The sequence below is a fragment of the Leopardus geoffroyi genome, chromosome A3 (genome assembly GCF_018350155.1).
Source record: "Leopardus geoffroyi isolate Oge1 chromosome A3, O.geoffroyi_Oge1_pat1.0, whole genome shotgun sequence".
Classification (NCBI taxonomy): Eukaryota; Metazoa; Chordata; class Mammalia; order Carnivora; family Felidae; genus Leopardus; species Leopardus geoffroyi.
The window spans coordinates 99423150-99446537 of NC_059336.1; the positions used below are offsets into that span (position 1 = coordinate 99423150).

The following is a 23388-nucleotide window of genomic DNA, read 5'->3' on the forward strand; positions in this document are numbered from 1 at the left end:
TGCAGGCATTCACAGCTTTTAAACAGCTTCTCACAGTGCTGCAGCAACTTCACATTTACTGGAAAAACATGCACTGTTGCTTGAAGTCTCCTTGGTACCCTTCCTTGTGGTACACCCTTCCCTTTTATTTTATTCTACTTCAGATTATCCCACAGTGAAACAAAGAACCCACTTATACTGATCTTTGTTCCCATCCAATCTCTCTCTTAGACTAAAGATTTTTAGCTTGATTTAATTATGTTTAAGCTTCTATATATTCTAATATGAAAAGTTATCTGTGAAATAATACACTAAGTAGGAAACGATAATTTGTTCCAATTTTGATTCATAGAGATCTTTTTCAGGAATCCACCCTCTTGGATGAACATTTTACAATCTGACCCCTGTTTGGCCTCTACTGATGGCTGAGCCAAGCCAGAATTAACTGTGTAGAAAGTATGAGACCTGCGATAAATCAGGGAGTGGTTGTGACACTAGGCTTTAGGCATAACCCCCAAATCTGGAGTGAGAAGTGAGAAACTCTTTCACAGATGTTGGGCCTATGCATGCAATGGCAGGAGGCATAGGAGACCGTGAGATCTACAGCCCCAACACTGCAGTTCTGGTTTCTTTGATTAACCATGCTTCTCCAAGGGGAGAAGCAATGGGTGATTTTCTTCTTCCTCCAGTCCTCTGGGTTTGCCACATGCTCTGTCACAAGCAGATTTTACTCTTTTGATTGAAGAAAATAAATCCTGTTTCTTTTTTAAAAAGGAAGAGAGGGAAGAATATAGAGACAATTGAGGCAAAAATAAAAAAACACCTTTTTTTTGGAGAGCCTTGTCTATATTTGGAAATAGTCACTTAACAACACTTCCCAACCCTTCATATTTCTTTTAGCATCTTGCTTCCCCTGAGACTGTCTGCTCTGAGCATTTTAATCCTCTTTCTCTGGGTCCCTTCTGATTACCATACAGTAGATTCCTTATAACTCTACTCAGTAGAAGAGGGGTAGAAATTAGGCTGCAGTGAGTCTTGGACCTTTTAAGGAGGTTCCATCTCAAAGAAACTGTGTGAAGCTCCCCCAGTGAAAGATATAGTGAGTCCCCATGTAATTATTTTTAATGTAACTGTGTTTTTAATTCAGGATTAAAAATTGATAATGCTCATATTTTTCTCCTAGGAAGAGTGGCTGAACTGTCAGCGAAACTGGCTCTACCTAGAAAGTATTTTTAATGCTCCAGATATTCAGAGGCAATTGCCTGCCGAGGCTAAGATGTTCCTTCAAGTGGATAAGTCATGGAAGGAAATCATGAGGAAGGTGAACCGGTTGCCTAATGCTCTTCGAGCCGCTACTCAACCAGGTATAAAACACAATTTCAAAAACACACAAAAAGACTTTACAGGCATCTAAACCGTTTAACGCCTATAAGGTTCTAACAATATGTGGTACACTCAATCCTTGATTCTTGTCAGTATTAGTGACCAGGAATATTTGATACTCTTATTGAACGATGTGAATTGAACACTGTTGTTGTTGTTGTTTTTGTTGTCATTGTTGTTATCATTGTTATTATTACCTCTCAGCTTAGTTCATAGTTTTGGCACCCAAGAATCTGATTTTTTTTTTGCTGCTTTTATAATTTGGGGATGCTGCCACAGAGTATCAATGATGCTTACATGTCACAATTTGACTACAAGACATATATTCACATTCCGTTGACCCATTCTGCTAAAGCTCTCATAGACTTATGACTGGAAAACTTTCCACATCTTATTTTTCATTAATTCATTAAAAATATTTAAAAATTGGGGCACCTGGATGGCTCAGTCAGTTGAGTGTCCAGCTCTTGATTTCGGCTCATTTCTGATCCCAGGGTCATGGGACCAAGTCCGCATCAGGCTCCATGCTGAGAATGGAGCCTGCTTAAGATTCCCTCTCTTCCTCTGCCCCTCTGCCCCACTTGTGCTCTCTGCCTCTAAAATATTTAAAAATATATATTTAAAAATATTACCATGAATTATAATTCTAAATCTCGAGATTGAAATGTTATTTAATAAGGTCTATTTTTAGGGATATGGAATCAAAGCTTTAGTGCATGCACACACATGGTTATTGAACTTTATCAAAGCCTCAGCAAGCTTGCTTGTTGTTCTCCAAATGGCAGCATATGACCTTTCCTGGTGAATACCTCCAGACAGCTTCCCTGTCAAGCAGAGGCAGTCTGCTGGGCTATGCTCTTTGCCCAAAGACTCTTACATAAAACAGAAACAGAAAGGAAAAACTATATGGTGTGATAGAATTGAAAACTTTTAAACTTTGGGTCTCTAAAGATCACCCACGCTCCTTGGCTTTTAGTCACCTTCTAGTCAGCATCTCTCTCCAACCTCTGCTTCTGTCTTCACTTCTCCTCTGTCTCTGACCCTTCTGCCTCCCTCCTATAAGGACCCCTGTCATTACATTGGGCCCACTAGATGATCCAAGATAATCTCCCTTCCCGTGATCACTGGTCACACCTACCAACTTCCTTTTTCCATATAGACTAATGTATTCTCAGGTTGTGGGGATTAGGACATGGCCGTAACCGAGAGACCTTTATTCTTCCTACCACATGCATATTCAAACCTTTTGCTGCAAAATAGTCAAGTGTTTGATAATAGAGTGTTGCCCCAGTCTCTACTGGACTTGTTCTATAACAAGTTAAATTAAAATTTAAAAAATTAAATTTAAAAAAATTAAAAATTAAATTTAAAAATTAAAAAAAAATTTTTAATTAAATTGAAAAAATACATGATTCCAAAATATCTCTGGTCCTAGGGATTTCAGATGAAAAAGTGTGGACTTATATTTGTCTTTTCACATGATGATAAAGCTGTGAAGAAAAATTCAGCAGCATAAAGAGGGGGGCTAGAGAATAGCTGGGGGCTGCCGTGTGTGTGTGTGTGTGTGTGTGTGTGTGACATGGAAGACTTTTTTTGATAAAGTGGCTTTTAGGCAGAAAGCAGGAGGCATGAGGGAATGAGACACCTTTGTGACTACGGGAGAGTTATTAAAGGCACAGAGAAGAAGAAAGGCCAAGTCCCTAAGGTGAGCACGCACTCAGCAGGCACAATGGTTTGTGCACTCCTAGCCCCACCCCCAAGTGGGGGGGTGCCAGCTAAAAAAATGTTTCAGGTTGAATACTTGTTCATCTGTGGTAAATATTAAGACTAATATTAAATAATGTTATTAAAAGTAATAGTTAGCATTCTTAGCCAACCCCCCAAATTTAAATTTTTTTGACCATTTTTATCAAATAAAACCAAAGCTTTAAAGAATGTTAATATCATATTTTACTTCCAATTAAAATTATATTTTCTATTTTTTTAACACAGTTTTACCAGTACCTTTTTCCTTCCCCTCTCCCCCTAATAAACAGGACTTCTGGAGACTTTTCAAAATAATAATGCATTACTTGACCAAATTCAAAAGTGTCTAGAGGCATATTTAGAATCAAAAAGAGTTATCTTTCCAAGGTAAGTTTATAAAGCAACTTATGATAGTTTTAGTAGTGAAGACTATTCATTAATTTAAAAGGACATACTTAAAAACAAATCATAACACCAAAACCAGGTGATGTTCCCATAACATCAGGAAACCAGAGCAAGAAACAAGAAAGATGTGTGATAATGGTGATCCAGCTGGCATGTTGATTGGGGAGTATAAATCTTAAGGATACAGTTTTTGGTAAAGGAGGTAAAGGTGCTGAAGGGATTCTTGGTCTCAGCATCGTTCCATTGTTGGGTGCGCATGTACGTGCCTGCCTGTGTGTGCATGTCCACAGATGTGCACGCAAAAAGTCAGAGAACCCTGTGTTGCCTGAGCAGGTTTCTTTGGATTAATCAGTGCCCTAAGAGTGTCACTGGAAAAGCTTTCCAAGAGGTCATTTCACAAACTCCAAATTAAATTGTTTACTCATCTCTTTATTACAAAAGCATACCAAATGTTAAAGAGCTAAAGATACAAAGAAGAAAATGCTGGATCCCTGCCCCATTGGGGCTCATGGTCAACAGGTGAATAGTCCTATAAATAAACTATTATAATATACTTATATAACACCAGAATAAACTACTTGATGGTAGCCAACTTCAGTTATTAGGGCACACTGTACTGTAACACAGAGGACATTGACAAAATGGTTTATCTTTCCTGATATTTTCCTGTTAGTTGTTAAGGAAATGGCCATTAAGGTCTGTCCTAGGACAAGTACTATGGCAGCCAAGGCTAGGTGCTTCTCTGGGTTACTTGGTTGAGAGGGTTTGTTGTTGGGTACCAGGACAGAGTATGTGTGTACGTGAGAAATCCAAGATCCAGAAGATCAGTGGTTCCCAACTTGAATCTCCCAAAGCCAGAGAAAGTCCATACACTACATTTGATATCTAAACAAACAAACAAACAAACAAAAACCACAGAAACAAATTTACCTGTGATAATATTGAACACCAAAAAGCATCAGGTTTTATTTGTTCTTTTGCTTATAACTGCATGAACTAGGTCTGCAACATGTATATTATGTCAGAAGGCTCTATGTGGTGTTGATTTTACCCTGTGGGCCTTAATAAAGACTTACTATGAGCTGCATCCCAAGTTAGGTCCTAGGGACACAAGATGAATACAATACTGTTCCTGCTCTCACATGGCTCATGGCCCAATGTTTATAGTTATCATTAGTTGAAAAAAAAAGTCATGGGCACAAATTAATTATTACTGTATGGTAAAGAAGGAGAACTGATAAAAGCCCAATCAAAAGCATCTTTATTTCAAACTAATAACTGCCTTTGCATTCCCTGCTGGTGGCTAGTTTCTTCCTGCCCCTGGACAAAGTCTTGAGCAGACCTCATGAATTTTCTAGTCATTCTCAGATAATAATGCAACCAAGCAAACAAAACCTCTTGTTACCAATAAATGATCTTTAATAATAAAACTGTACTTCTTTTAAAGTGAAAGCTTCCCCATTCCCTACCCAAAACTGTTGCAGGTCTGAAGGCTTTAGTGATGATGAGAATATGTGGTGATCAACCCTCCCACTCCCTATTAGATTTCTGAAGTCTCCAGGTTTGGGACACAGAGGAGAAGAAAGTCAAAGCAGCAGAGAATTCTGAGTGGGCTGGTGAATATCTGGTCCCCTCTTTCCCACATGGTGCCTTCCATGGGCTCTTTTCCATTCCCTCCAATCCCAAGGGATCTCTTATAGGCAGCCTCCTCCACTCCAGAAGTAAAATGTCTTCTCTGGCCAGGCCCTCATTCCTCTCCCTCATCCCTGGGTGTCCAAGTATGCCCCTTCTCCTACTACAGTCTATTCGTGCCTCTAAATGGTCCTGGTGGGCAAGATTTAAGAAAATCCCATGCAGAATCACACTGGCATGGCCCACATGTGGATGTTCACAGAACTAAATAAAACTCCTATAACCACCCATCCATTTGCCCATCCATCCATCCATCCATCCATCCATCCATCCATCCATCCATCCAACACATTAGGTATTGAAAGCAGGTAGGTGTAAGGCACTAGGCTATATTCTAGGGAAAATGAATAATATATTTTCACTGTAGAACAAATCAGTGTCATAGCAAGAACTAACATTTTTTTACAATTTCATGAAAAATATCTATCTTATATGTATCAGGCACTGATTCTAGATGTCTGAGATGCATCCACACTAGTCTTCATAACAATTGTATTTAGAGACATGTGGTCTCCCAGAAACCCAGGACCAGTAGGTTTGAGGTTCAGGAAATCAGTAACTGGAGAAGAGATATGGCTAAGGGATTTATCTTTCATGTGTATGTAAGGCTTTCCTTTGACTTCCAAGTTATATTTTAAGTATTTTCTTTAATCCAGATTTTACTTCTTGTCAAACGATGAACTTCTGGAGATTCTGGCCCAGACACGAAATCCCCAAGCTGTGCAGCCACACTTAAGGAAATGCTTTGACTCCATTTCAAAGCTCGAATTTGCTCTCATGCCTCCTACTGAAGGAAAAATTCCTGGTATGGAAGGAGAGCCAGAAAAGATTTACACTAATGATATTTTAGCAATGCTATCACCAGAAGGAGAACGGGTGAGGTGCTTTTGTTTATAATTCTTTATAGGGAAACTTTGTTACCCTTCTGGGATTGAGGGTAAAAGTTTACTCTTCAGTCCCTCTAAGCATTCATCAAGTGCCACTGTGTACTCGTACTGTGCAGGCTCAGCAGTTTCAAAGATAACCAAGATGAAATTCTTGCCCGCAAAGAGCTCTAGCGGAGATAGCGTCAAACAAATGATTGAAAAGCACCACAGTAAGTGCAGTAACAGAGGCATGTGCTTTGTTTTTGGGAACAGAGTGGAGATGAGTGGAGCCCTGTCTTACTCACCTCTCCAGAAGAGGCAAGAGAGTGTACTGGTTAAGAGTACCTGTTCTACTGCCAGGCCACCTGGACTCAAGTCCCATCCTTTAACCTCACCTATAAAACAAGGAATAGCAATAGTGCCTGATTAATGAGATGCTGAGGATTTTTAGTAGTATTATATGTAAATTACTTAGAACTGTACCCAGTGGGTGCTGTGAAAGTGTTAGTTGTCATTTCTATAGGACACCACACAGTGCCTGGCATACAGTAAACACTGAGCAAGTGAATGCATTAATAAACTGTGGAGAAACACATGACTTCACAGAGAAGAATAAGTCTCTTTCTCTCCCTCTCTCCCTCTCCCTCTCCTTCCCTCCCTCTCTCTTTCTCTCTCTCTCTCTCTCTCTCTCTCACACACACACACACACACACACACACACACACACACACACACACAGAGGCAGCCAAGGAAGATGGAGAGGAGACATGGGAGGGAGGGCATTCCATACAGAGGAAATGTGCAGTGAAATGCTAAGGTTATCAGTCCAGTTAGAGCAAGAGATGTATCTGTGGGAGTGGCAAGAGCCTATAAACATTTTACTTGTCCTGATTTGACCCTCTTACAAAAGAATTTGCTCAGCACTAGTGCAGAAGAGGAGAAAGGGGAGGACCAAGGCTAAGGTCTAGGGAAAACATGAAATTTAAAGGGAAGGTAGAAGAAGAACTAAGAGACCCAGATAAGCAGGGCAATCAGGTCGTTGGAAGTCCAAGAAATAAATATGAGAAGGACTGAAAAGTATCAATTGGACTTGAAAGTTGAAAGAACGTTTGTAACCTTAATCACCTTAACAGGTTTAGAGGAATAGTTGGGGCCAAAAATCAAATGGCAGTAAGTAGGAAAAGAAAGTGGAGGAGGAATCCATATAGTCACATATACTCCTTTTTTCCAGGGATTTGGCTCCAAAGGGAAGCAGGAAAAAAAAAAAAAAAAAAAAAAAAGGAGGTGGGTAAAGAGAGATGTAGAGTGGGATATCAATAGAAGGTTCTAGTATTTGCGATCAGGCTTCGGTGTTTCTGGGTTCTGATATAGAAGTACAGAGGCTGTATAGCTGACAAGTCCCACACTGAACATGTTATCATTGCTCTGATTGTCTTCTAGGTTAGCTTGGGAAAAGGCCTCAAAGCCCGAGGCAACGTGGAGGATTGGCTTGGTAAAGTGGAAGAAGCCATGTTCACATCTCTGCGTCGCCTTTGCAAAGCCGCCATCGCTGACTACCAGGGAAAACCAAGGACAGACTGGGTGATTGCTGGCCACCCTTCTCAAGTAACTTACACCCCTTAAATTTTCCATCTCTGAATCCATTTTTGATGACATGCAACACACATTTAAGAAAGATGTTTCCATGTAGGTGATTCTGACCATTTCTCAAATCATGTGGTGCCGTGATTTGACTGAGTGCTTGGAAAGAGAAGGTGGTAATCATATAGAGGCCCTGGAAGCTTTTGAAGAAGTAAACTTTGAGGTAGGATTTTTTAACAGGGTGACATTGAACATATTGCTGTGCAGGATGGTCTCAGTCGTTTTGTTTTTGTTTTTTTGTTTTTACATGGTTACTGCAAATTCACATATTTCAGAAATTTTAATGCTCTGACATGATTTACAGAGCTTTGGGGGTTCTTACTAAAACCATTTATGTTCAGGTTTTCTTAAGGATACTACCTTAATATTTGTGTAATATTTATACAAATACTTATAAAATTGGATGAAAGAATTTAAGAGGAAAATCTCAGAATTATGATGGTTTGCAAGATTTAAGGAGACTTTGTGTTTACTAGGCCTTGGATAACTCTCACAGAAGCTTTTATTCAATCCAGGAAAACTCCAGGATTTGTGATATTTCTATTCTTAGGCTCAAGATGTGCTTTTCTACTATTCTAGAGAATCCTTAGGCAGCCATCAATAAAACAATAAATAACTGAATCCAAATACCATTCTACAAGAATTTTTAAGCTATAGTTTGGAAATGCCATTTTACAGCTATGCCTAATCTTTAATTCCAAATTTAGTTCTACTTCCAAACAAGGTGGCTTTTTTTTAAATTACCTTTGAAACAGAAAAGGGAAGAAACAACTTTCTTGAGATGAGAGAACACTATCTCTTGAGGACCTCATAGAATGTCATGCCACACAGCCCCAGAGAAGAGAAAAGACTGTATGGAAAGTTCCCTTGACCTCTGTGTAGAGATGGTCCCTGATCAAGGTCAGCATGTGAGAAAATTCATCAGAGCAGTACAAGGCCTTCAGAGGCACTACTCTCCTTAGAAAAGATTAAACCATTTATGTGAGAGTTAGGAGCACAGTCTGTCCAAAGATGCTCTCATTTAATCAATCATTGGCTTATTTAAAATACTCAGATTTTCTTGGGGCACCTGTGTGGCTCAGTTGGTTAAGCGTCCAACTTTGGCTCAGGTCATGATCTCATGGTTTGTGAGTTTGAGCTCTGCAACGGGCTCTGCGCTGACAGCTCAGAGCCTAGAGCCTGCTTCCAATTCTGTGCCTTCCTCTTTTTCTGCCCTTCCCTGGCTCGCACTCTCTCTCTTTTTCTCTCTCAAAAATAAATAAACAGTAAAAAACATTTTAAATGCTCAGGTTTTCTGTTAATTACCCCTGAAAATGAGGAGTACTGCCTTAATCATGTTTAATTTTTAGGGAAAACAGTCTTCTCTAGAGACATTATCACATGGTGGTTAAGAGCATAGGCTTTCTGTGAGGCAGATGTCTATTCAAGTCTCATTTTTGCCACCTCATAACTGTGTGGCTGCCATCAAGTTACTTACCCTCTTTGACACTTAGTTTCTTCTAATATAAAATGAGGGTAAAGATAGTATGTACTTCATAGAAGTCATCTAGGAATCTAGGAATTAAGCAAGTTAAACTGTTGTCCTGTTTGGTCATGGAATTATAGATTCTTAAAATTAGTTTTGGCAAATGTCTACTCCAAATTCAATAGTAAAAAGATAGAAAAATAGTTTAAAAAAATAGATATGTAAGCTGATTTTTGAAAATCCATTATGACCATTTTTCTTTTGATTTGTAGAGATTAAATGCCCTGGCAGCAACAGTTCGAGGCAGTCTTCCAAAATTACACAGAAACATCATAACTGCCTTAATTACTATTGATGTACATGCAAGAGACATAGTCACTGAACTTGTTCAAGCCAAGGTAACTTTTATTTAAGTGACAGCATATATTTCTTCCTGAAATTAGTGCATCTAATATATGTATAATTGTTACCACTTACGTAGGTAGAGGAAGTGGATTCCTTTGACTGGCAGAGACAACTGCGCTACTATTGGGACATAGATCAGGATAATTGCGTGGCTCGGATGGCGCTCTCTCAGTACACCTATGGCTACGAGTATTTGGGTGCATGCCCAAGACTAGTCATTACTCCTCTCACAGTAAGTTACTGATGACTTAGGTTAACCATGACACAAATCCTTTCTTAAAATAGTCTTGAAAAGTTTCATCCAACCTTAACTCTTGAAAGGATTTGCCGTGAATACATCTCTGTGAAGCAGAGATCTGCATCATTAATCATGTACCTGGATCTTTGAGTATATCTCAATTGCTGTAAAACCTTTCATGGAAAATAATGACCCTCCTCCTGTAGAAGGGAAGGGGCTTATAAATTTGTGGCTTGAGTCAGTTCCCTTCAATAATGACAATGTATGCATTTCTTCAGGATCGCTGTTACCTTTGCCTCATGGGGGCTTTGCAGCTTGACCTGGGAGGTGCACCAGCTGGTCCTGCTGGCACTGGGAAAACAGAGACAACCAAAGACCTAGCTAAAGCCCTTGCCATCCAGTGTGTGGTCTTCAACTGCTCCGATGGTTTGGACTACAAGGTACAGTCCCAGCACCTTAACACTGACATTAAGTGCTTTATGGGTTTTCTCACTTGCAACATGGCATGACAAAAAAAGGAGAAGGGGGGTGATGACAAGCAAGGGGAAGCTGATAGGGCAAAGGAAGGTCAAAGTGGGATAAATAGAGCAAAGGAGAAGAGTCAACACAAGGTGGGCTGAGTGGTCCAGGTAGGAACCAAGGCCACAAGAGGATCTATCAAATGGTGGTAAAATAAAAAATCTGCTTATGGGGGCATCTGGGTGACTCAGTTGGTTAAGCATCGACTTCAGCTCAGGTCACGATTTCATGTTTCGTGAGTTCAAGTCCTGCATCAGGCTCTATGCTGACAGTACAGGGCCTGCTTGGGATTCTCTCTGTCTCTACCTCTCCCCAAGTTGTGCTTTCCCCCTCTCTCAAAATAAATAACAAAATAAACTTTAAAAAAAATCTGTCATGTTACTAAGTGGAAAGAAGTGAGATGAGGTATAAGATATAATAGCAGGGAAATCTAGGAACAAGGAATATGCTTACAGGAAGAGAAGAGCAATGCAGAGAGTTATGTACTAAAAATAAAATATGTAGGAGCACCTGAATGGCTCAGTCGGTAAAGCATGTGACTCTGGATCTCCTGGCCCCGAGTTCAAGCCCCACGTCGGGCATAGAACCTACTCTAATACACAAAATAAGTCCTAAAAATGAAATATGTAGGAGGTGAAAATTCGTGGTAAGATTTTTCGGTATAGTATTTCTCAAAGTTTTGGGTCACAGGACCCCTATGCCTTATTCTCCTTCCAGGTTTTCACAACACAAAGTAGTATTTTAACACTTTATGAAGTCCCACAGTTAGGAAATCTGTTTAGCTTTATTTAATTCAGCAAATCCTAAATATATTTGACCAAAGTGCCTTTTAGTCACTAATACACAGAGCTATTAGTTTCCTTTTTCTGAAAGTTACACAAATACCTGTATGTTGTCCAAATTTAGAATATAATCATTTGAATTGTCCAAATAAATTGTAATTCATTCATTTAAAAAAATTTTTTAGGGGCGCCTGGGTGGCTCAGTGGTTAAGCGTCCTACTTCGGCTCAGGTCACGATCTCGCGGTCCATGAGTTCGAGCCCCGCGTCGGGCTTTGTGCTGACTGCTCAGAGCCTGGAGCCTGTTTCAGATTCTGTGTCTCCCTCTCTCTCTGACCCTCCCCCGTTCATGCTCTGTTTCAAAAATAAATAAACGTTAAAAAAAATTTTTTAATGTTTATTTTATTTATTTATTTATTTATTTATTTATTTTTTTTTTTTTTTTTTTCAGAGAGAGAGAGACAGAGTGTGAGTCGGGGAGGGGCAGAGAGAGGGAGACACAGAATCTGAAGCAGGCTCCAGGCTCTGACCTGTCAGTGCAGAGCCCAACATGGGGTTTGAACTCACAAACCACAAGATCATGACCTGAGGTGAAGTCGGATGCTCAACTGACTGAGCCACCCAGGTGCCCCATAATTCATTCATTTTTACAGAGTAAATCATACTTATTTTTCAGAAGCATCTTCAGAAAGTAGTGTTTCATAGGATATGTTCTTTAAAAACCCTGCTCCTTTTTTAAAATTTAGGAGAAAAAAGATGTTGCTGGAAATGTCTTTTTATTAATAAGCAACAACAACAACAAAAAACAATGGAAGTCCAATACAGGCAGAAAGTTGTTTCACAGTAGCAGAACAAGAGAGCAACAGGGGACTAAACCTTGGGAGAGGTAATCAGGAAAGGTGACCCCTCTACCTTCAGAGCAGGGTGACAGAGGGGACCTCTGGGTACACCAGGAAAGAGTATGGGAAACTGCCATCAGTAATCTGTGGAAGACTTTATGCTCCCCAACATCTCCAAGTTATGGGGATCTATTCCCACTATGTTAAGTGACCTCATTATCTCAGCAGAGATGCTTCAGATTTTATGATAGTGATGATTTTTTTTTTTATTTTGGGCATAATAATTTTGATTGTTTTAGATCTTCTCAATTCAAAATTTGGATTTATACATCCAAGTCCATTTTTCAGTGATTTTTCAGTCATCTGTTAGGCTCAGTCATTCCTGGGAGATGTGCACTCCCAAAGGCATGAGTGTGTGCTATGAGACACTTAAAGCCACAGGATATAAATACATGATTCATTTATCTTAGACTCTAGAGCAGGAGTCAGCAAACTTTCTGGAAAAGACCAAGTGGTAAATACTATGGGCTTGCAACTCGTCAGTTTTTTCTGCTGTTGTGGCATGAAAGCAGCCACAGACCATATGCAAATATAATATATCATGAATGAATGCAGCTGTGTTCCTGTAAAACTCCATTCACAAACCAGGTGTCGGGCTAGATATGGCTGTGGTCTGTAGTTTGATGATCCCTGAAGTACCAATTACATCCAATGATAAGAAATTTAAGTATTTATTCTTTTTTTTTTAAGTTTTATTGATTAAGTAATCTCTATACCCCACGTGGGGCTTGAGCTCATGACCCCAAGATCAAGAATCACATGCTCCTCTGCCTGAGCCTGCCAGGCGCCCCTTAAGTATTTATTTATTCTTTTTTATACTCCACCTTGTTCCATAAGGATTTATTAAACTAACCTTTTAAAATTAAATATCTGGGGCGCCTGGGTGGCGCAGTCGGTTAAGCGTCCGACTTCAGCCAGGTCACGATCTCGTGGTCCGGGAGTTCGAGCCCCGCGTCCGGCTCTGGGCTGATGGCTCGGAGCCTGGAGCCTGTTTCCAATTCTGTGTCTCCCTCTCTCTCTGCCCCTCCCCCGTTCATGCTCTGTCTCTCTCTGTCCCAAAAATAAAATAAAACGTTAAAAAATAAAATTAAATTAAATTAAATATCTACATGTGGAAAAATTGAAACTGAACAGAAGGATCCAAAGTTAAAAATAACAGATTTTGTCCCTAGTCACATCACCCACTTCCACCCTCCAGAGACCAGTTTTCTGATTATATTTGTTTTTACTTCTGGTGATTGCTATTATCTGTAAGAACATGTGTTTATTACTATATTTGTATATGTCAACTTTGGACATTATCTGCCAACTTAGAAGTCAAGAGTTTATTAGATATGACCTTCCAACTTTCTGTTCCAACTTCACTTTCTGATTTTCATTGGTTTGTATAATTTTGTCTTACCATGTCAAGATTTATGAAGTTGTGCTATTCTATACCTACAATTATGCCTTCTTTGCTTTGTCGGCGGGGGGAGGGTGAATATAAAAACATGAACCCATTATATACCACTTACAGTATCAAGGATGATTCATAATGGAATTTATTTTTTTTTAATTTTTTTCCATAATGGAATTTAATGGCATAATCAGGCTCATAGAGAAGGATCAATACATGGGTCATGAAGCCTTTGCCATTCATTGGAACACATTCCAAGACAAATACCATATGATTTCACTCATATGTGCGATTTAAGAAACAAAATAAATAAGCAACAGGGAAAAAAGAGAGAGAGCGAGGCAAACCAAGAAACGGACTCTTAACTGTAGAGAACAAACTCATGTGTCACCAGAGGGGATGTATGGGGGTGGGTGGAAATGGGTGGAACATGTGTTGGGGATTAAGGAGTGTGTGCATTGTGATGAGCACTGGTGTTGTATGTGTTGAATCACTATATTGTACAGTCAAAAATATTATTACACTGTATGTCAACTAACTGGAATTTAAATAAAAACTAAAAAAAAAAAGACAAAAGAACACATTCCAAGCATCAGGATTAATAGGTTGTTTTTCAGTTCCTTTTCAACTTTCTTCTAGAACTGTGTTTTTCACTGTTTTTCTAGAACAGCTTTAATGTGCTGGTGAATCACCTAAAGATCTCATTACAGTGCATATTCTGACTCTGGAGATCAAGGGGAAGGCCTGAGATTTTTGCATTTCTAAAATCCTCCCCGGTGATGTCAACTGATACCAGTTCACTTTGAGAAGCCAAGTTCTAGAGCAGTGGTTCTCAAAGTGTTAACTCTGGACCACCAGCATTATCATCACCTGGCAACTTGTTAGAAATGCCCTACAAGCAGACCAGCTGACTCAGAAACTCTGGACCTCTTACGTAAAGGCACTAACTTCTTTTTTTTTTTTATAAAAAAATTTTTTTTTCAACGTTTATTTATTTTTGGGACAGAGAGAGACAGAGCATGAACGGGGGAGGGGCAGAGAGAGAGGGAGACACAGAATCGGAAACAGGCTCCAGGCTCTGAGCCATCAGCCCAGAGCCCGACGCGGGGCTCGAACTCACGGACCGCGAGATCGTGACCTGGCTGAAGTCGGACGCTTAACCGACTGCGCCACCCAGGCGCCCCTAAAGGCACTAACTTCTAACATAGTCCAGGATTCATATAAAAATATTGCTTATTTGCAGATACCACCTCATGTTAATATTCTGCTCAGAATTTAACTTTTGAAGGTGTTCAGCTGTGCAACACGAAGTTGAATGGCATTATCTTGATTTCAGATGATGGGGCGCTTCTTCAGCGGTCTGGCCCAATCCGGGGCCTGGTGCTGCTTTGATGAATTTAATCGAATCGACATAGAAGTTTTGTCGGTCATCGCACAGCAGCTCATTACTATTAGGAATGCCAAAGCTGCAAAGGTAAGTCCTGGGGCAATTGTCCATGGAGGTAGCATTTCTTAAGTCTGTAACTAACTGACAGCATGTTGCCTTTTAGTAAGGACAGTGCTGATTTAACATGTCTACCCATGTTTCCAGTGTAACTGGTGAGTCCAATGGCAATAAGACTTAGTTTGAGTGAATTAATTCTTCATCCAGGAAACACAGTATGTCAGACACTATGTGGGGACCTACAGATACAGACATGTTGAGACTCAGTCCCTACCCTCGAAGAGCTCTGTTCTTCCCACCCACCACACCACACACACACACACACACACACACACACACACACACACACAGGCAAGCGTGCACCCACACCCTGTCCCTTCCACCTCCTCTTTTCCCCTTCCCATTTCTTGTTCTTGCCTTTGGCATGTAAGACTCTTGATTCTCAGGCCTCAGTCTAGCTATGCTTTCCTCATGGAACTTTACCCTTTACCAAAGTGAATTGCTGGTCCTCTCCTGAACGCACTATGCTGCTTCTTGTTTCTGCCCCCTTTGACCAGATGGCTGCCCCTGCTTGTCCACATGAAATGCCCTCCTTCATGTCCCAAGCAGGCTACCCTGCTTCTCCTGTTGACTTTGCACACACCTCCAGCGTAGCATCTGTTACACTGCATGGTCAGTTTCCACATCTGACTCCACACCACAGGCCTGGGAGCTTCTCTAGGGCTCAGGAGTGAGTCTTCGGCTCTCCACCTCCATACCTAACCCCTCGCCTCACCTGCAGCAGATGCTCAACAGGTGTTTGGCCTTGAGTAAATGTGAAAGGGCGGTGCCAGTAGTATCAGTGGGGCCTCAAACACCCAAGGACTAAGATCCCATTAGAGTTTCTGGGGGAATACCAGACAGTAGGGGTGGAGAAGGTTTAAGAGCCATGAAATCTAACCTGAATTGGGAAGTCTCAGCAAAAGAGGTTGAGGCCTAAAATATTGCAGGACTGGGCCAGAAAGGAAGAGACCATTTGGGCAAAGCAAGGACAGGGAGGCAGAAAGCAGGAAATACCGAGCCCAGAAGAAATTGGGAGAGGGTAGGATAGGATCAGGAGAGAAACATTCCCTCTTGTCCAACAGCAGGATTCCCTGGGCTAGTAGTCTTTGTTTGAATGTCCCATACACAAGTTTTGTACTCAAGTGGTATTTATATGAAAGAATTTCCAAATGTCTGGAGAAGTATTCACTTATATTTTCTCTTCTCTTTAAAAGCTATCTAGATTCATGTTTGAGGGCCGGGAAATAAAGTTGGTTATGACTTGTGCAGCTTTTATCACAATGAATCCTGGATACGCAGGCAGAACTGAATTGCCAGATAATTTGAAGGCCCTGTTTAGACCCTTTGCAATGATGGTTCCAAATTATGCTTTGATTGCAGAGGTGAGCTTCACATTATAAAGCAGAAAAAAATCAATCATGTTTTATTTGCCCTTTGATTCTATTGAGGTAGAAAGTTTCCTTTATGGTTGCACCCTGGCAAAAGTTACACATTATTGTTTGCTCTGAAATGTAGGTATGATTGTTATCACCTAGAGTGTGTGTGTGTGTGTGCATGTGCATGTGTGTGTGTGTGTGTGTGTGTGTGTGTGTGTGTGTTTAACTGCTATATCCCACAATGGTATCTGGAATACAGTAGACCCCTAAAACTGGAATGAATCAATGAATTTAACTAACCAGTTCATTGGAGCTTATCAGTTAATGTCTAAGAACTAAAATGTCTGGATTCATTCTAAAAATACTATTGTGATATTGTGATTTATAAGAAATGTTTCTTTAGTCATTCAAATGGCTAATATCCATGTTTTCTGGCTCCTACCAGCTCCTGGCTTCACCCACAGCTCCTATAAGCCTTGGAATTTCCTGTGATAAGGGGTTTTCGAGTATATTTTTTTATGTTAATGAAGTGACTTTTGAAAGCCCTTAGGCAACCTAAGGATGGGGGCTGGTTACCAGGCAACTAACCCTATGATTACAGGGTTGGAACTTCAGGTCCCATGCCCTGCCCTCTGGGGAGGGGAGAGGAGCTGGAGGTTGGATCAGCCAAAGGCCATTGACTTAGTCAATCATGACTATGTAACGAAGCCTCTATAAAGACCCAAAAGGACTGGGTTCACAGAGCTTGTGGGTTGGTGAACACGTGGAGATTGGGAAGAGGGGTGCACCTGGACAGGGCATGGAAGCTCTGAGCCCTGACTCCATACCCTACCCTATGCATCTCTCCCATCTGTCTATTGATTCATATCCTTTATCTTGAATAAACTAGTAAATGTTTTCCTGAGTTCTGTGAGCTGCTCTAGCAGATTAAAAGTACCTAAGCAGGAGGTCGTTGGAACCTCCAATCTGTAAACAGTCAGTCAGAAGTACAGATAACACCTTGGACTTGAGACTAGCATCTGAAGTGGAGGATGGGAGGCATTCTTGTAGGACTGAGCCCTTAACCTGTGGAATCTGATGCAGTCTCTGGCTTTAGAATGGAATTTCTTGGGGTGCCTGGGTGGCTCAGTCTGTTAAGCATCCCACTTCAGCTCAGGTCATAATCTCACAGTTTGTGAGTTCAGGCCTTGCATCAGGCTCTGTGCTGACAGCTCAGAGGCTGGAGCCTGCTTTGGATTCTGTGTCTCCCTTTCTCTCTGACCCTCCCTTGCTCGCACTCTGTCTCTCTCCCTCAAAAATAAATAAACATTAAAATTTTTTTTAATTAAAAAAAAAAAGAATGGAATTTCTCACAAAGCACAGATTACTCCTGTGGCTAATAAATTCCTTTACTAACAGCTAGTTTAAAGTATTCTATATGAAGTAAAAGTAATTACCTAAGAATAGAATAGAGCATACCAGATCCTATAACTGTTCCCAGTATAGTGCTTACAGAATCTCATGGGTTTTCCAGCACCCCCTGTGGGTATGGTGGGGTGGTGGGTAGTTAATGCAGGTGCTGTCTTCCCTTTAGACCATGTATAGACAGGGACAATAAATGACTTGCTCATTGTCCAGAGCTAGCAGGAAGAAAACCAGGTTTAGAACTCAGTCCAAAATTTTGTTCACATCTCATTCTTTGTCCTGTTGTTCTATTACTCAATAATCAACGGAAGAAATTTAAAAATCCAGTCTTCTGAGTGCTATTACTACTGTTGCTACAGATTTTAATGAATCAGGGTATGTCCACAATAAATATTTTTAATATTTTTAATTACCTGCAATGTGCAGAGTACTATGCTCATTTACAGTGATAGAGCAATAAGCAAAACCGACACCAGTAAGAAATGTCTACATCATTTCATGGGGCGCCTGGGTGGCTCAGTCGGTTAAGCGTCCGACTTCAGCTCGGGTCATGATCTCATAGTTCATGAGTCCCAGCCTTGCGTCGGGCTCTGCTGACAGCTCAGAGCCTGGAACCTGTTTTGGATTCTGTGTCTTCCTCTCTCTCTGCCCCTCCCCTGCTCATATGCTGTCTCTATCTTTCTCTCAAAATTAAATAAATGTTATAAAAATTAAAAAATAAAGAAACAAATGTCTACATCTTTTCAAATCCCGATTCTGAAGCCAACCACAGTGATTTGAGTAGGTTATGGATTGGAGAAAGGGTCCACACTCCCCTAGACTGTCGTCATCCAATTTCTTTAACCAAGAATGCAGAAACTTGTCAGAAGCAAGGTAGCCTCCTATCGCAGAGGAAAGGCTGCAAATCTGCATAGCTTCCCTTGATATTCAGGGAGCCTAAAGGGAGAACACAGCTATCACTGATTCTGTCTACAGGGTGGAGTTCCTGTCAGACCAGAGAAACTCAAGTCTTGCCTTTGTACTCAGGCCTTACAACACCATCCAACCTCCATGATGTGAGCATTTTCAAGCAGTGGGTTCTGCTGCCTCTTGAACCAAATGTCACCAACCACATCTTCATCCATAGAAGGAAAGCAAAATCAGTGCCCCTGCATCCCTGTAGGATATCCCACCTTCTGCCTTCCTGTAACACAGAAAACCCATTTCCCTTCAATCATCACATTTCTTTGTTAAACGATATAACAACTTGGAGAGGTATAGTGCCTAAAGTAGATTTTGAACACATTGGTATTATGCTAATCTATTGCTCTCCATACAATATAAGAAGTATTGCATTGTTCTTTTCTATTCTAGGTAATTCTATATTCTGAAGGATTTGAATCCAGTAAAATATTAGCCAGAAAAATGACTCAGATGTATAAGCTTTGCAGTGAACAGCTCTCTCAGCAAGATCACTACGACTTTGGCATGAGAGCTGTGAAGTCTGTACTGGTCATGGCTGGGTAAGAAACCAAAGTGGTCAAGAGTGAAATTCCAAACCATGTAATCAAAGCATTAAATGACTAATTCACAGACGGCTCTTAAAGCAACATAGAGAGTGACTGGTAAATGGTAGCAGCCGCTGTCATCATTTTACCTTGACTCCCATGCCACAGTCAAAGGAGGCATCTCCTCATCTCCCAACAGTTCTGGTTGGCCCCACACTGAACCTGAGTCTCGATGAGGCTTCCACTAGCTTTCATTTCCCCTGAACTCATCACATACATTTGTTTTTAGAGTACAGAAGCCTTTACCACTATGAGGTAGGATGACTAGACTTAAAAGGTACCATTTGTTATGCATATACAGTAATTTAAGTTATATGTGTCACCTGACAAAGCCCAAAGTTCTGAGAGGAAGTTTGGTTTCATTTTTCTGCCCTTTTTGGAGGCTTATATCTTAGCCTCTGCCTCTGCCTTTACAGTATGGTCCATGACTGAGCTTCTTTGTAGTTTCTAGTAAAGCAACTTTCTGGTTTCTTCTTTTCAGGCCCCGGCTTCTCCCTTTGTAACTTCTTGAGGCTCCTACCTCTGAAACCCCTACTTTATCCAGAGTCTCTGAGGGAATCTGTCTCTTCTTTTTAGACTCACTGGCTCAGTCTCCACACATCCAGGGCCTTTTCTGCCTGGCCCCTGTATCCCTGGGCTCTACGCATGTCTCCTTGCCCTTCTCTGTTCTTTCTTTCAACCTCCCAGATACAGTATTTCTCCCCTTTACAGGAGTGCCATGTAAAGACCAAGAACACTAAGGAGTTCAGATACTCGTGCACTCCCAAGAATACAACTACAGACCAGTGGGTGAGACAGACAGGAGCAGTCATCTAGGATACATGAATGGGGCAACCCATAGGGCCATGCCCGAGGTTCACTGTGGAGGGTGATGGAGGAACTATCTGGAGGATGAGAGTAACTGGGCTGGGGTTTGAAGGAGAAATAAGGGGTGTCAAAAGAGCAAAGCAGGACCTTCTGGGCTGAGAGAAAAGAAAGTCATAGGGCTGTGAATCATTATGATGCATTCAGGGAACTATAAATTCAGGTTGGATAAAGTCTGGATTGATGGGGGGAAGTTGAAAAAATACCTTCTCATTCTCCAGGCTGTGTAGCCAGTTCGTGACCTGTCCTTGCTCTCTGATGGATGTGGATGCTGGCCATGCAAGGAAAAATGATCCTCTCTTTCCAGCAGGAATCCACAGGGGGGTGCCCTCCACAGCTTTTTGCAAGGGGAATCCCTGACCCACAGGTTTGGAAAATCATGCTCAGCATTAGGTTCCCACAAACATCATCTGAATTATTCCTTTAATTTAGGTCCTTAAGAAGGGAGAATCCACACTTAAGTGAAGATGTGGTATTGATAAGAGCTTTACGAGACTCCAACTTGCCAAAATTCCTAACAGATGATGCTATTCTGTTCAGGTAAGTTTCTATATGTTACAGGATAAAACATAGCTGCTGTGTAGAGGTAAAGGATAGTCTTCTCTTCAGTTATGTCTGTCTCTAACAAGGTAATAACTTTCTCATCTTTTCTAGAGATACTTATTGCAGTTTAAAAAATACTAATTTAAAATAAAGATAGTAAAGTTTAAGCATCAATCCAATCTTTTTTATTTTTATTTTTTCAAAATACTGGTCACTGGGTTATATGTTATACAAATTAGCATTCGGTTACAAATTCCTGACCTAAGAAAAACTCTTGACCCCAAAACATAAGACTCGGGGCTTAACATAAAATGTGATTGAACTTTTATCTATTTCTACTTTTACTATTAAATTTTATGTTTATCCAAGCCATATGTGTATGTAGTTTTAAAAAGCATCACAGCGGTGCCTGGGGGGTGCAGTCAGTTGAGCACCTGATTCTTGATCTCAGCTCAGGTCATGATCCCATGGTTTGTGGGTTTGAGCCCCACATCGGGCTCTGCTCTGATGGTGCAAACCTGCTTGGGATTCTGTCTCTCCTCTCTGCCCCTCCCCTGCTTGTGCTCGCTCTCTCTCTCTCTCTCTCTCTCTCTCCTCTGTCCTCTCTCAAAAAAATAAACATAAAAAGATTTTTAAGCGTCATAAATTAGTCTCATGAGAAACAATAGTTCTGTGTCCTTCACCAACTCCCACTTCCCAAAGGCAATCATTTTTCAATTGTTTTGTTTGTTTGCTTGTTATGTTATTTCCCCATATTTTTTAGTACCGTGTTTATGCTATTTCTTGGTTTTTCAGTTTTAGGTATGATCTATAAAGTTGGTAAATGGGAGACGAGGATATGTGCATGTACCTCTTTCCCTCTACCTATCCTATCCATAGTTATATTGCAGTCTAACTTGAGCTAAATGTCCAGGGTTTCCATAATTTAAAAAAAATTTTTTAGACAGAAAATAGAAGTGGGAGAGGGGCAGAGGGAGAGAGAGAGAATCTTACGCAGGCTCCCTGCTCAGCGTGGAGCCCAACACAGGGCTTGATCCATGACCCTGGGATCATGACCTGAGCCAAAAACAGGAATCAGACACTCAGCCGACTGAGCCACCCAGGCGCCCTCAGGGTTTCGATAATTTATTATAGCTATATAAATAGTATCCACAGCTGAGCTATGTTTCTCTTGTTTTTTTTTTCTTATCCCTGCATTTGTTAATTGCCTTAGTTTTTATTTTTTTAATCTTTTACCTACTTTTGTATAAATCTATCAATAATTTATTTTCAAATTCTCCCAGGATATGTGTAAATCTCCTTAAAAACAAAACAAAACAAAACAAAACAAAACAAAACAAAACAAAACAAAACAAAACAAAACCTCTTCTGGGGCTCCTGGGTGGCTCAGTCGGTTAAGCATCCGACATCAGCTCAGGTCATGATCTCACGGTTCATGGGTTTGAACCCTGCATTGGGCTCTGTGCTGACAGCTCAGAGCCTGGATCCTGCTACAGATTCTGTGTCTTCCTCTCTCTCTGCCCCTTCCCCCATGTGCCCCCCCTCTCAAAAATAAACATTAAAAAAATTTTAACAAAAAAATTTAAAAAAAAAACCTCTTCAATTATATAAAACATTCTATCAAATGTGTCTCCTTGGAGCCCCCGTCCTCCTGCTCTAATCTGGACTACCTGCCCATTGCCCTGGTGAGCACTGGTCATCCTGGGATGTCCATTTATGACTATCCTGGAGTTCCCTTGGCTTTTGTCCTCTGTCAGATCTTCTGATTTCCAGAACACATGTCTACTCCCTTTTGACAGAACACAGTGGTGAAAATTCCTATGCATTTATCTTTGCACACGTGTGATACTTCTATAAATGAGTTTTAGTAAGTTTCCTAGGTTTTATAGAGCATGGGCATTTTTAATTTAGATAGATTCTATTAAGATGTCCAAAGACATTTATATTTATATAAATGATTTTATTTTTTAAAGATTTCTCTTTTACTTATTTATTTTTTTAAGTTTTATTTATTTGTTTTGAGGGAGAGCACAAGCGAGAGAGCATCAGAGAGAGAAAGAGAAAGAATCCCAAGCAGTCTTCACGCTGTCAGCGCAGAGCCTGATGCGGGGCTTGAACTCACAAACCATGAGATCATGACCTGAGCTGAAATAAATAATAGTTGGACACTTAACTGACTGAGTCACCCAGATGCCCCTTTATATAAATGATTTTATGACTATACCTTTTGCCTCTTAAATGTTTTAGAGAGAGACCAAAAGTTATATCCTCTTTAATATGCATTTCTTTAATTATTAGTGCCATTGAGCATTATTTCTTATGTTCATTAATCATTTATATTTATTATTTCTAGAGCATATTTCTGTTGTGTCCTTTTTCTTATTGATTTGTAGGAAATCACAAACTTTATCTGGTATAAAAATTGGAAATACTTGTCTATTATTCATTTTTTTGAGAGAGAGAGAGAGAAAGGCAGAGAGAGAGGGAAAGAGCAAGACAATCCTAAGCAGGCTTCATGCCCAGCACAGAGCCCAACTTGGGGCTCGATCCCACAACCATGAGATCATGGCCTGAGCCAAAATCAAGAGTTGGACACTTAACCGACTGAGCCACCCAGGCAGCGCTAAGTCTATCATTCTTTAAGTTTATATATATAAAGCCTTTTATCTCACACAAGTTTGTGGGTTTTTGCTTGTTTATTTTTATTTTTTCACCTTACCTTTAAAATAATAGTTGTAGATTTCTTGTCTTCCT

At 40.5% G+C, this 23388-nt stretch overlaps 1 protein-coding gene across 2 annotated transcripts in view; it reads left to right on the forward strand.

Moving 5' to 3' along the window:
- Positions 1-23388, forward strand: part of DNAH6 (dynein axonemal heavy chain 6) — a 261133-nt gene that overhangs the window by 110751 nt on the left and 126994 nt on the right. For both annotated transcript variants that reach the window (XM_045446656.1, XM_045446657.1), the window contains exons 22-33: positions 1163-1343; positions 3399-3495; positions 5862-6081; positions 7512-7676; positions 7762-7875; positions 9450-9575; positions 9659-9814; positions 10099-10260; positions 14751-14888; positions 16115-16282; positions 19034-19182; positions 20524-20631. In XM_045446656.1, the coding sequence (XP_045302612.1) occupies positions 1163-1343; positions 3399-3495; positions 5862-6081; positions 7512-7676; positions 7762-7875; positions 9450-9575; positions 9659-9814; positions 10099-10260; positions 14751-14888; positions 16115-16282; positions 19034-19182; positions 20524-20631 (1784 nt within the window). The remainder of the gene's footprint in view (positions 1-1162; positions 1344-3398; positions 3496-5861; positions 6082-7511; positions 7677-7761; positions 7876-9449; positions 9576-9658; positions 9815-10098; positions 10261-14750; positions 14889-16114; positions 16283-19033; positions 19183-20523; positions 20632-23388) is intronic.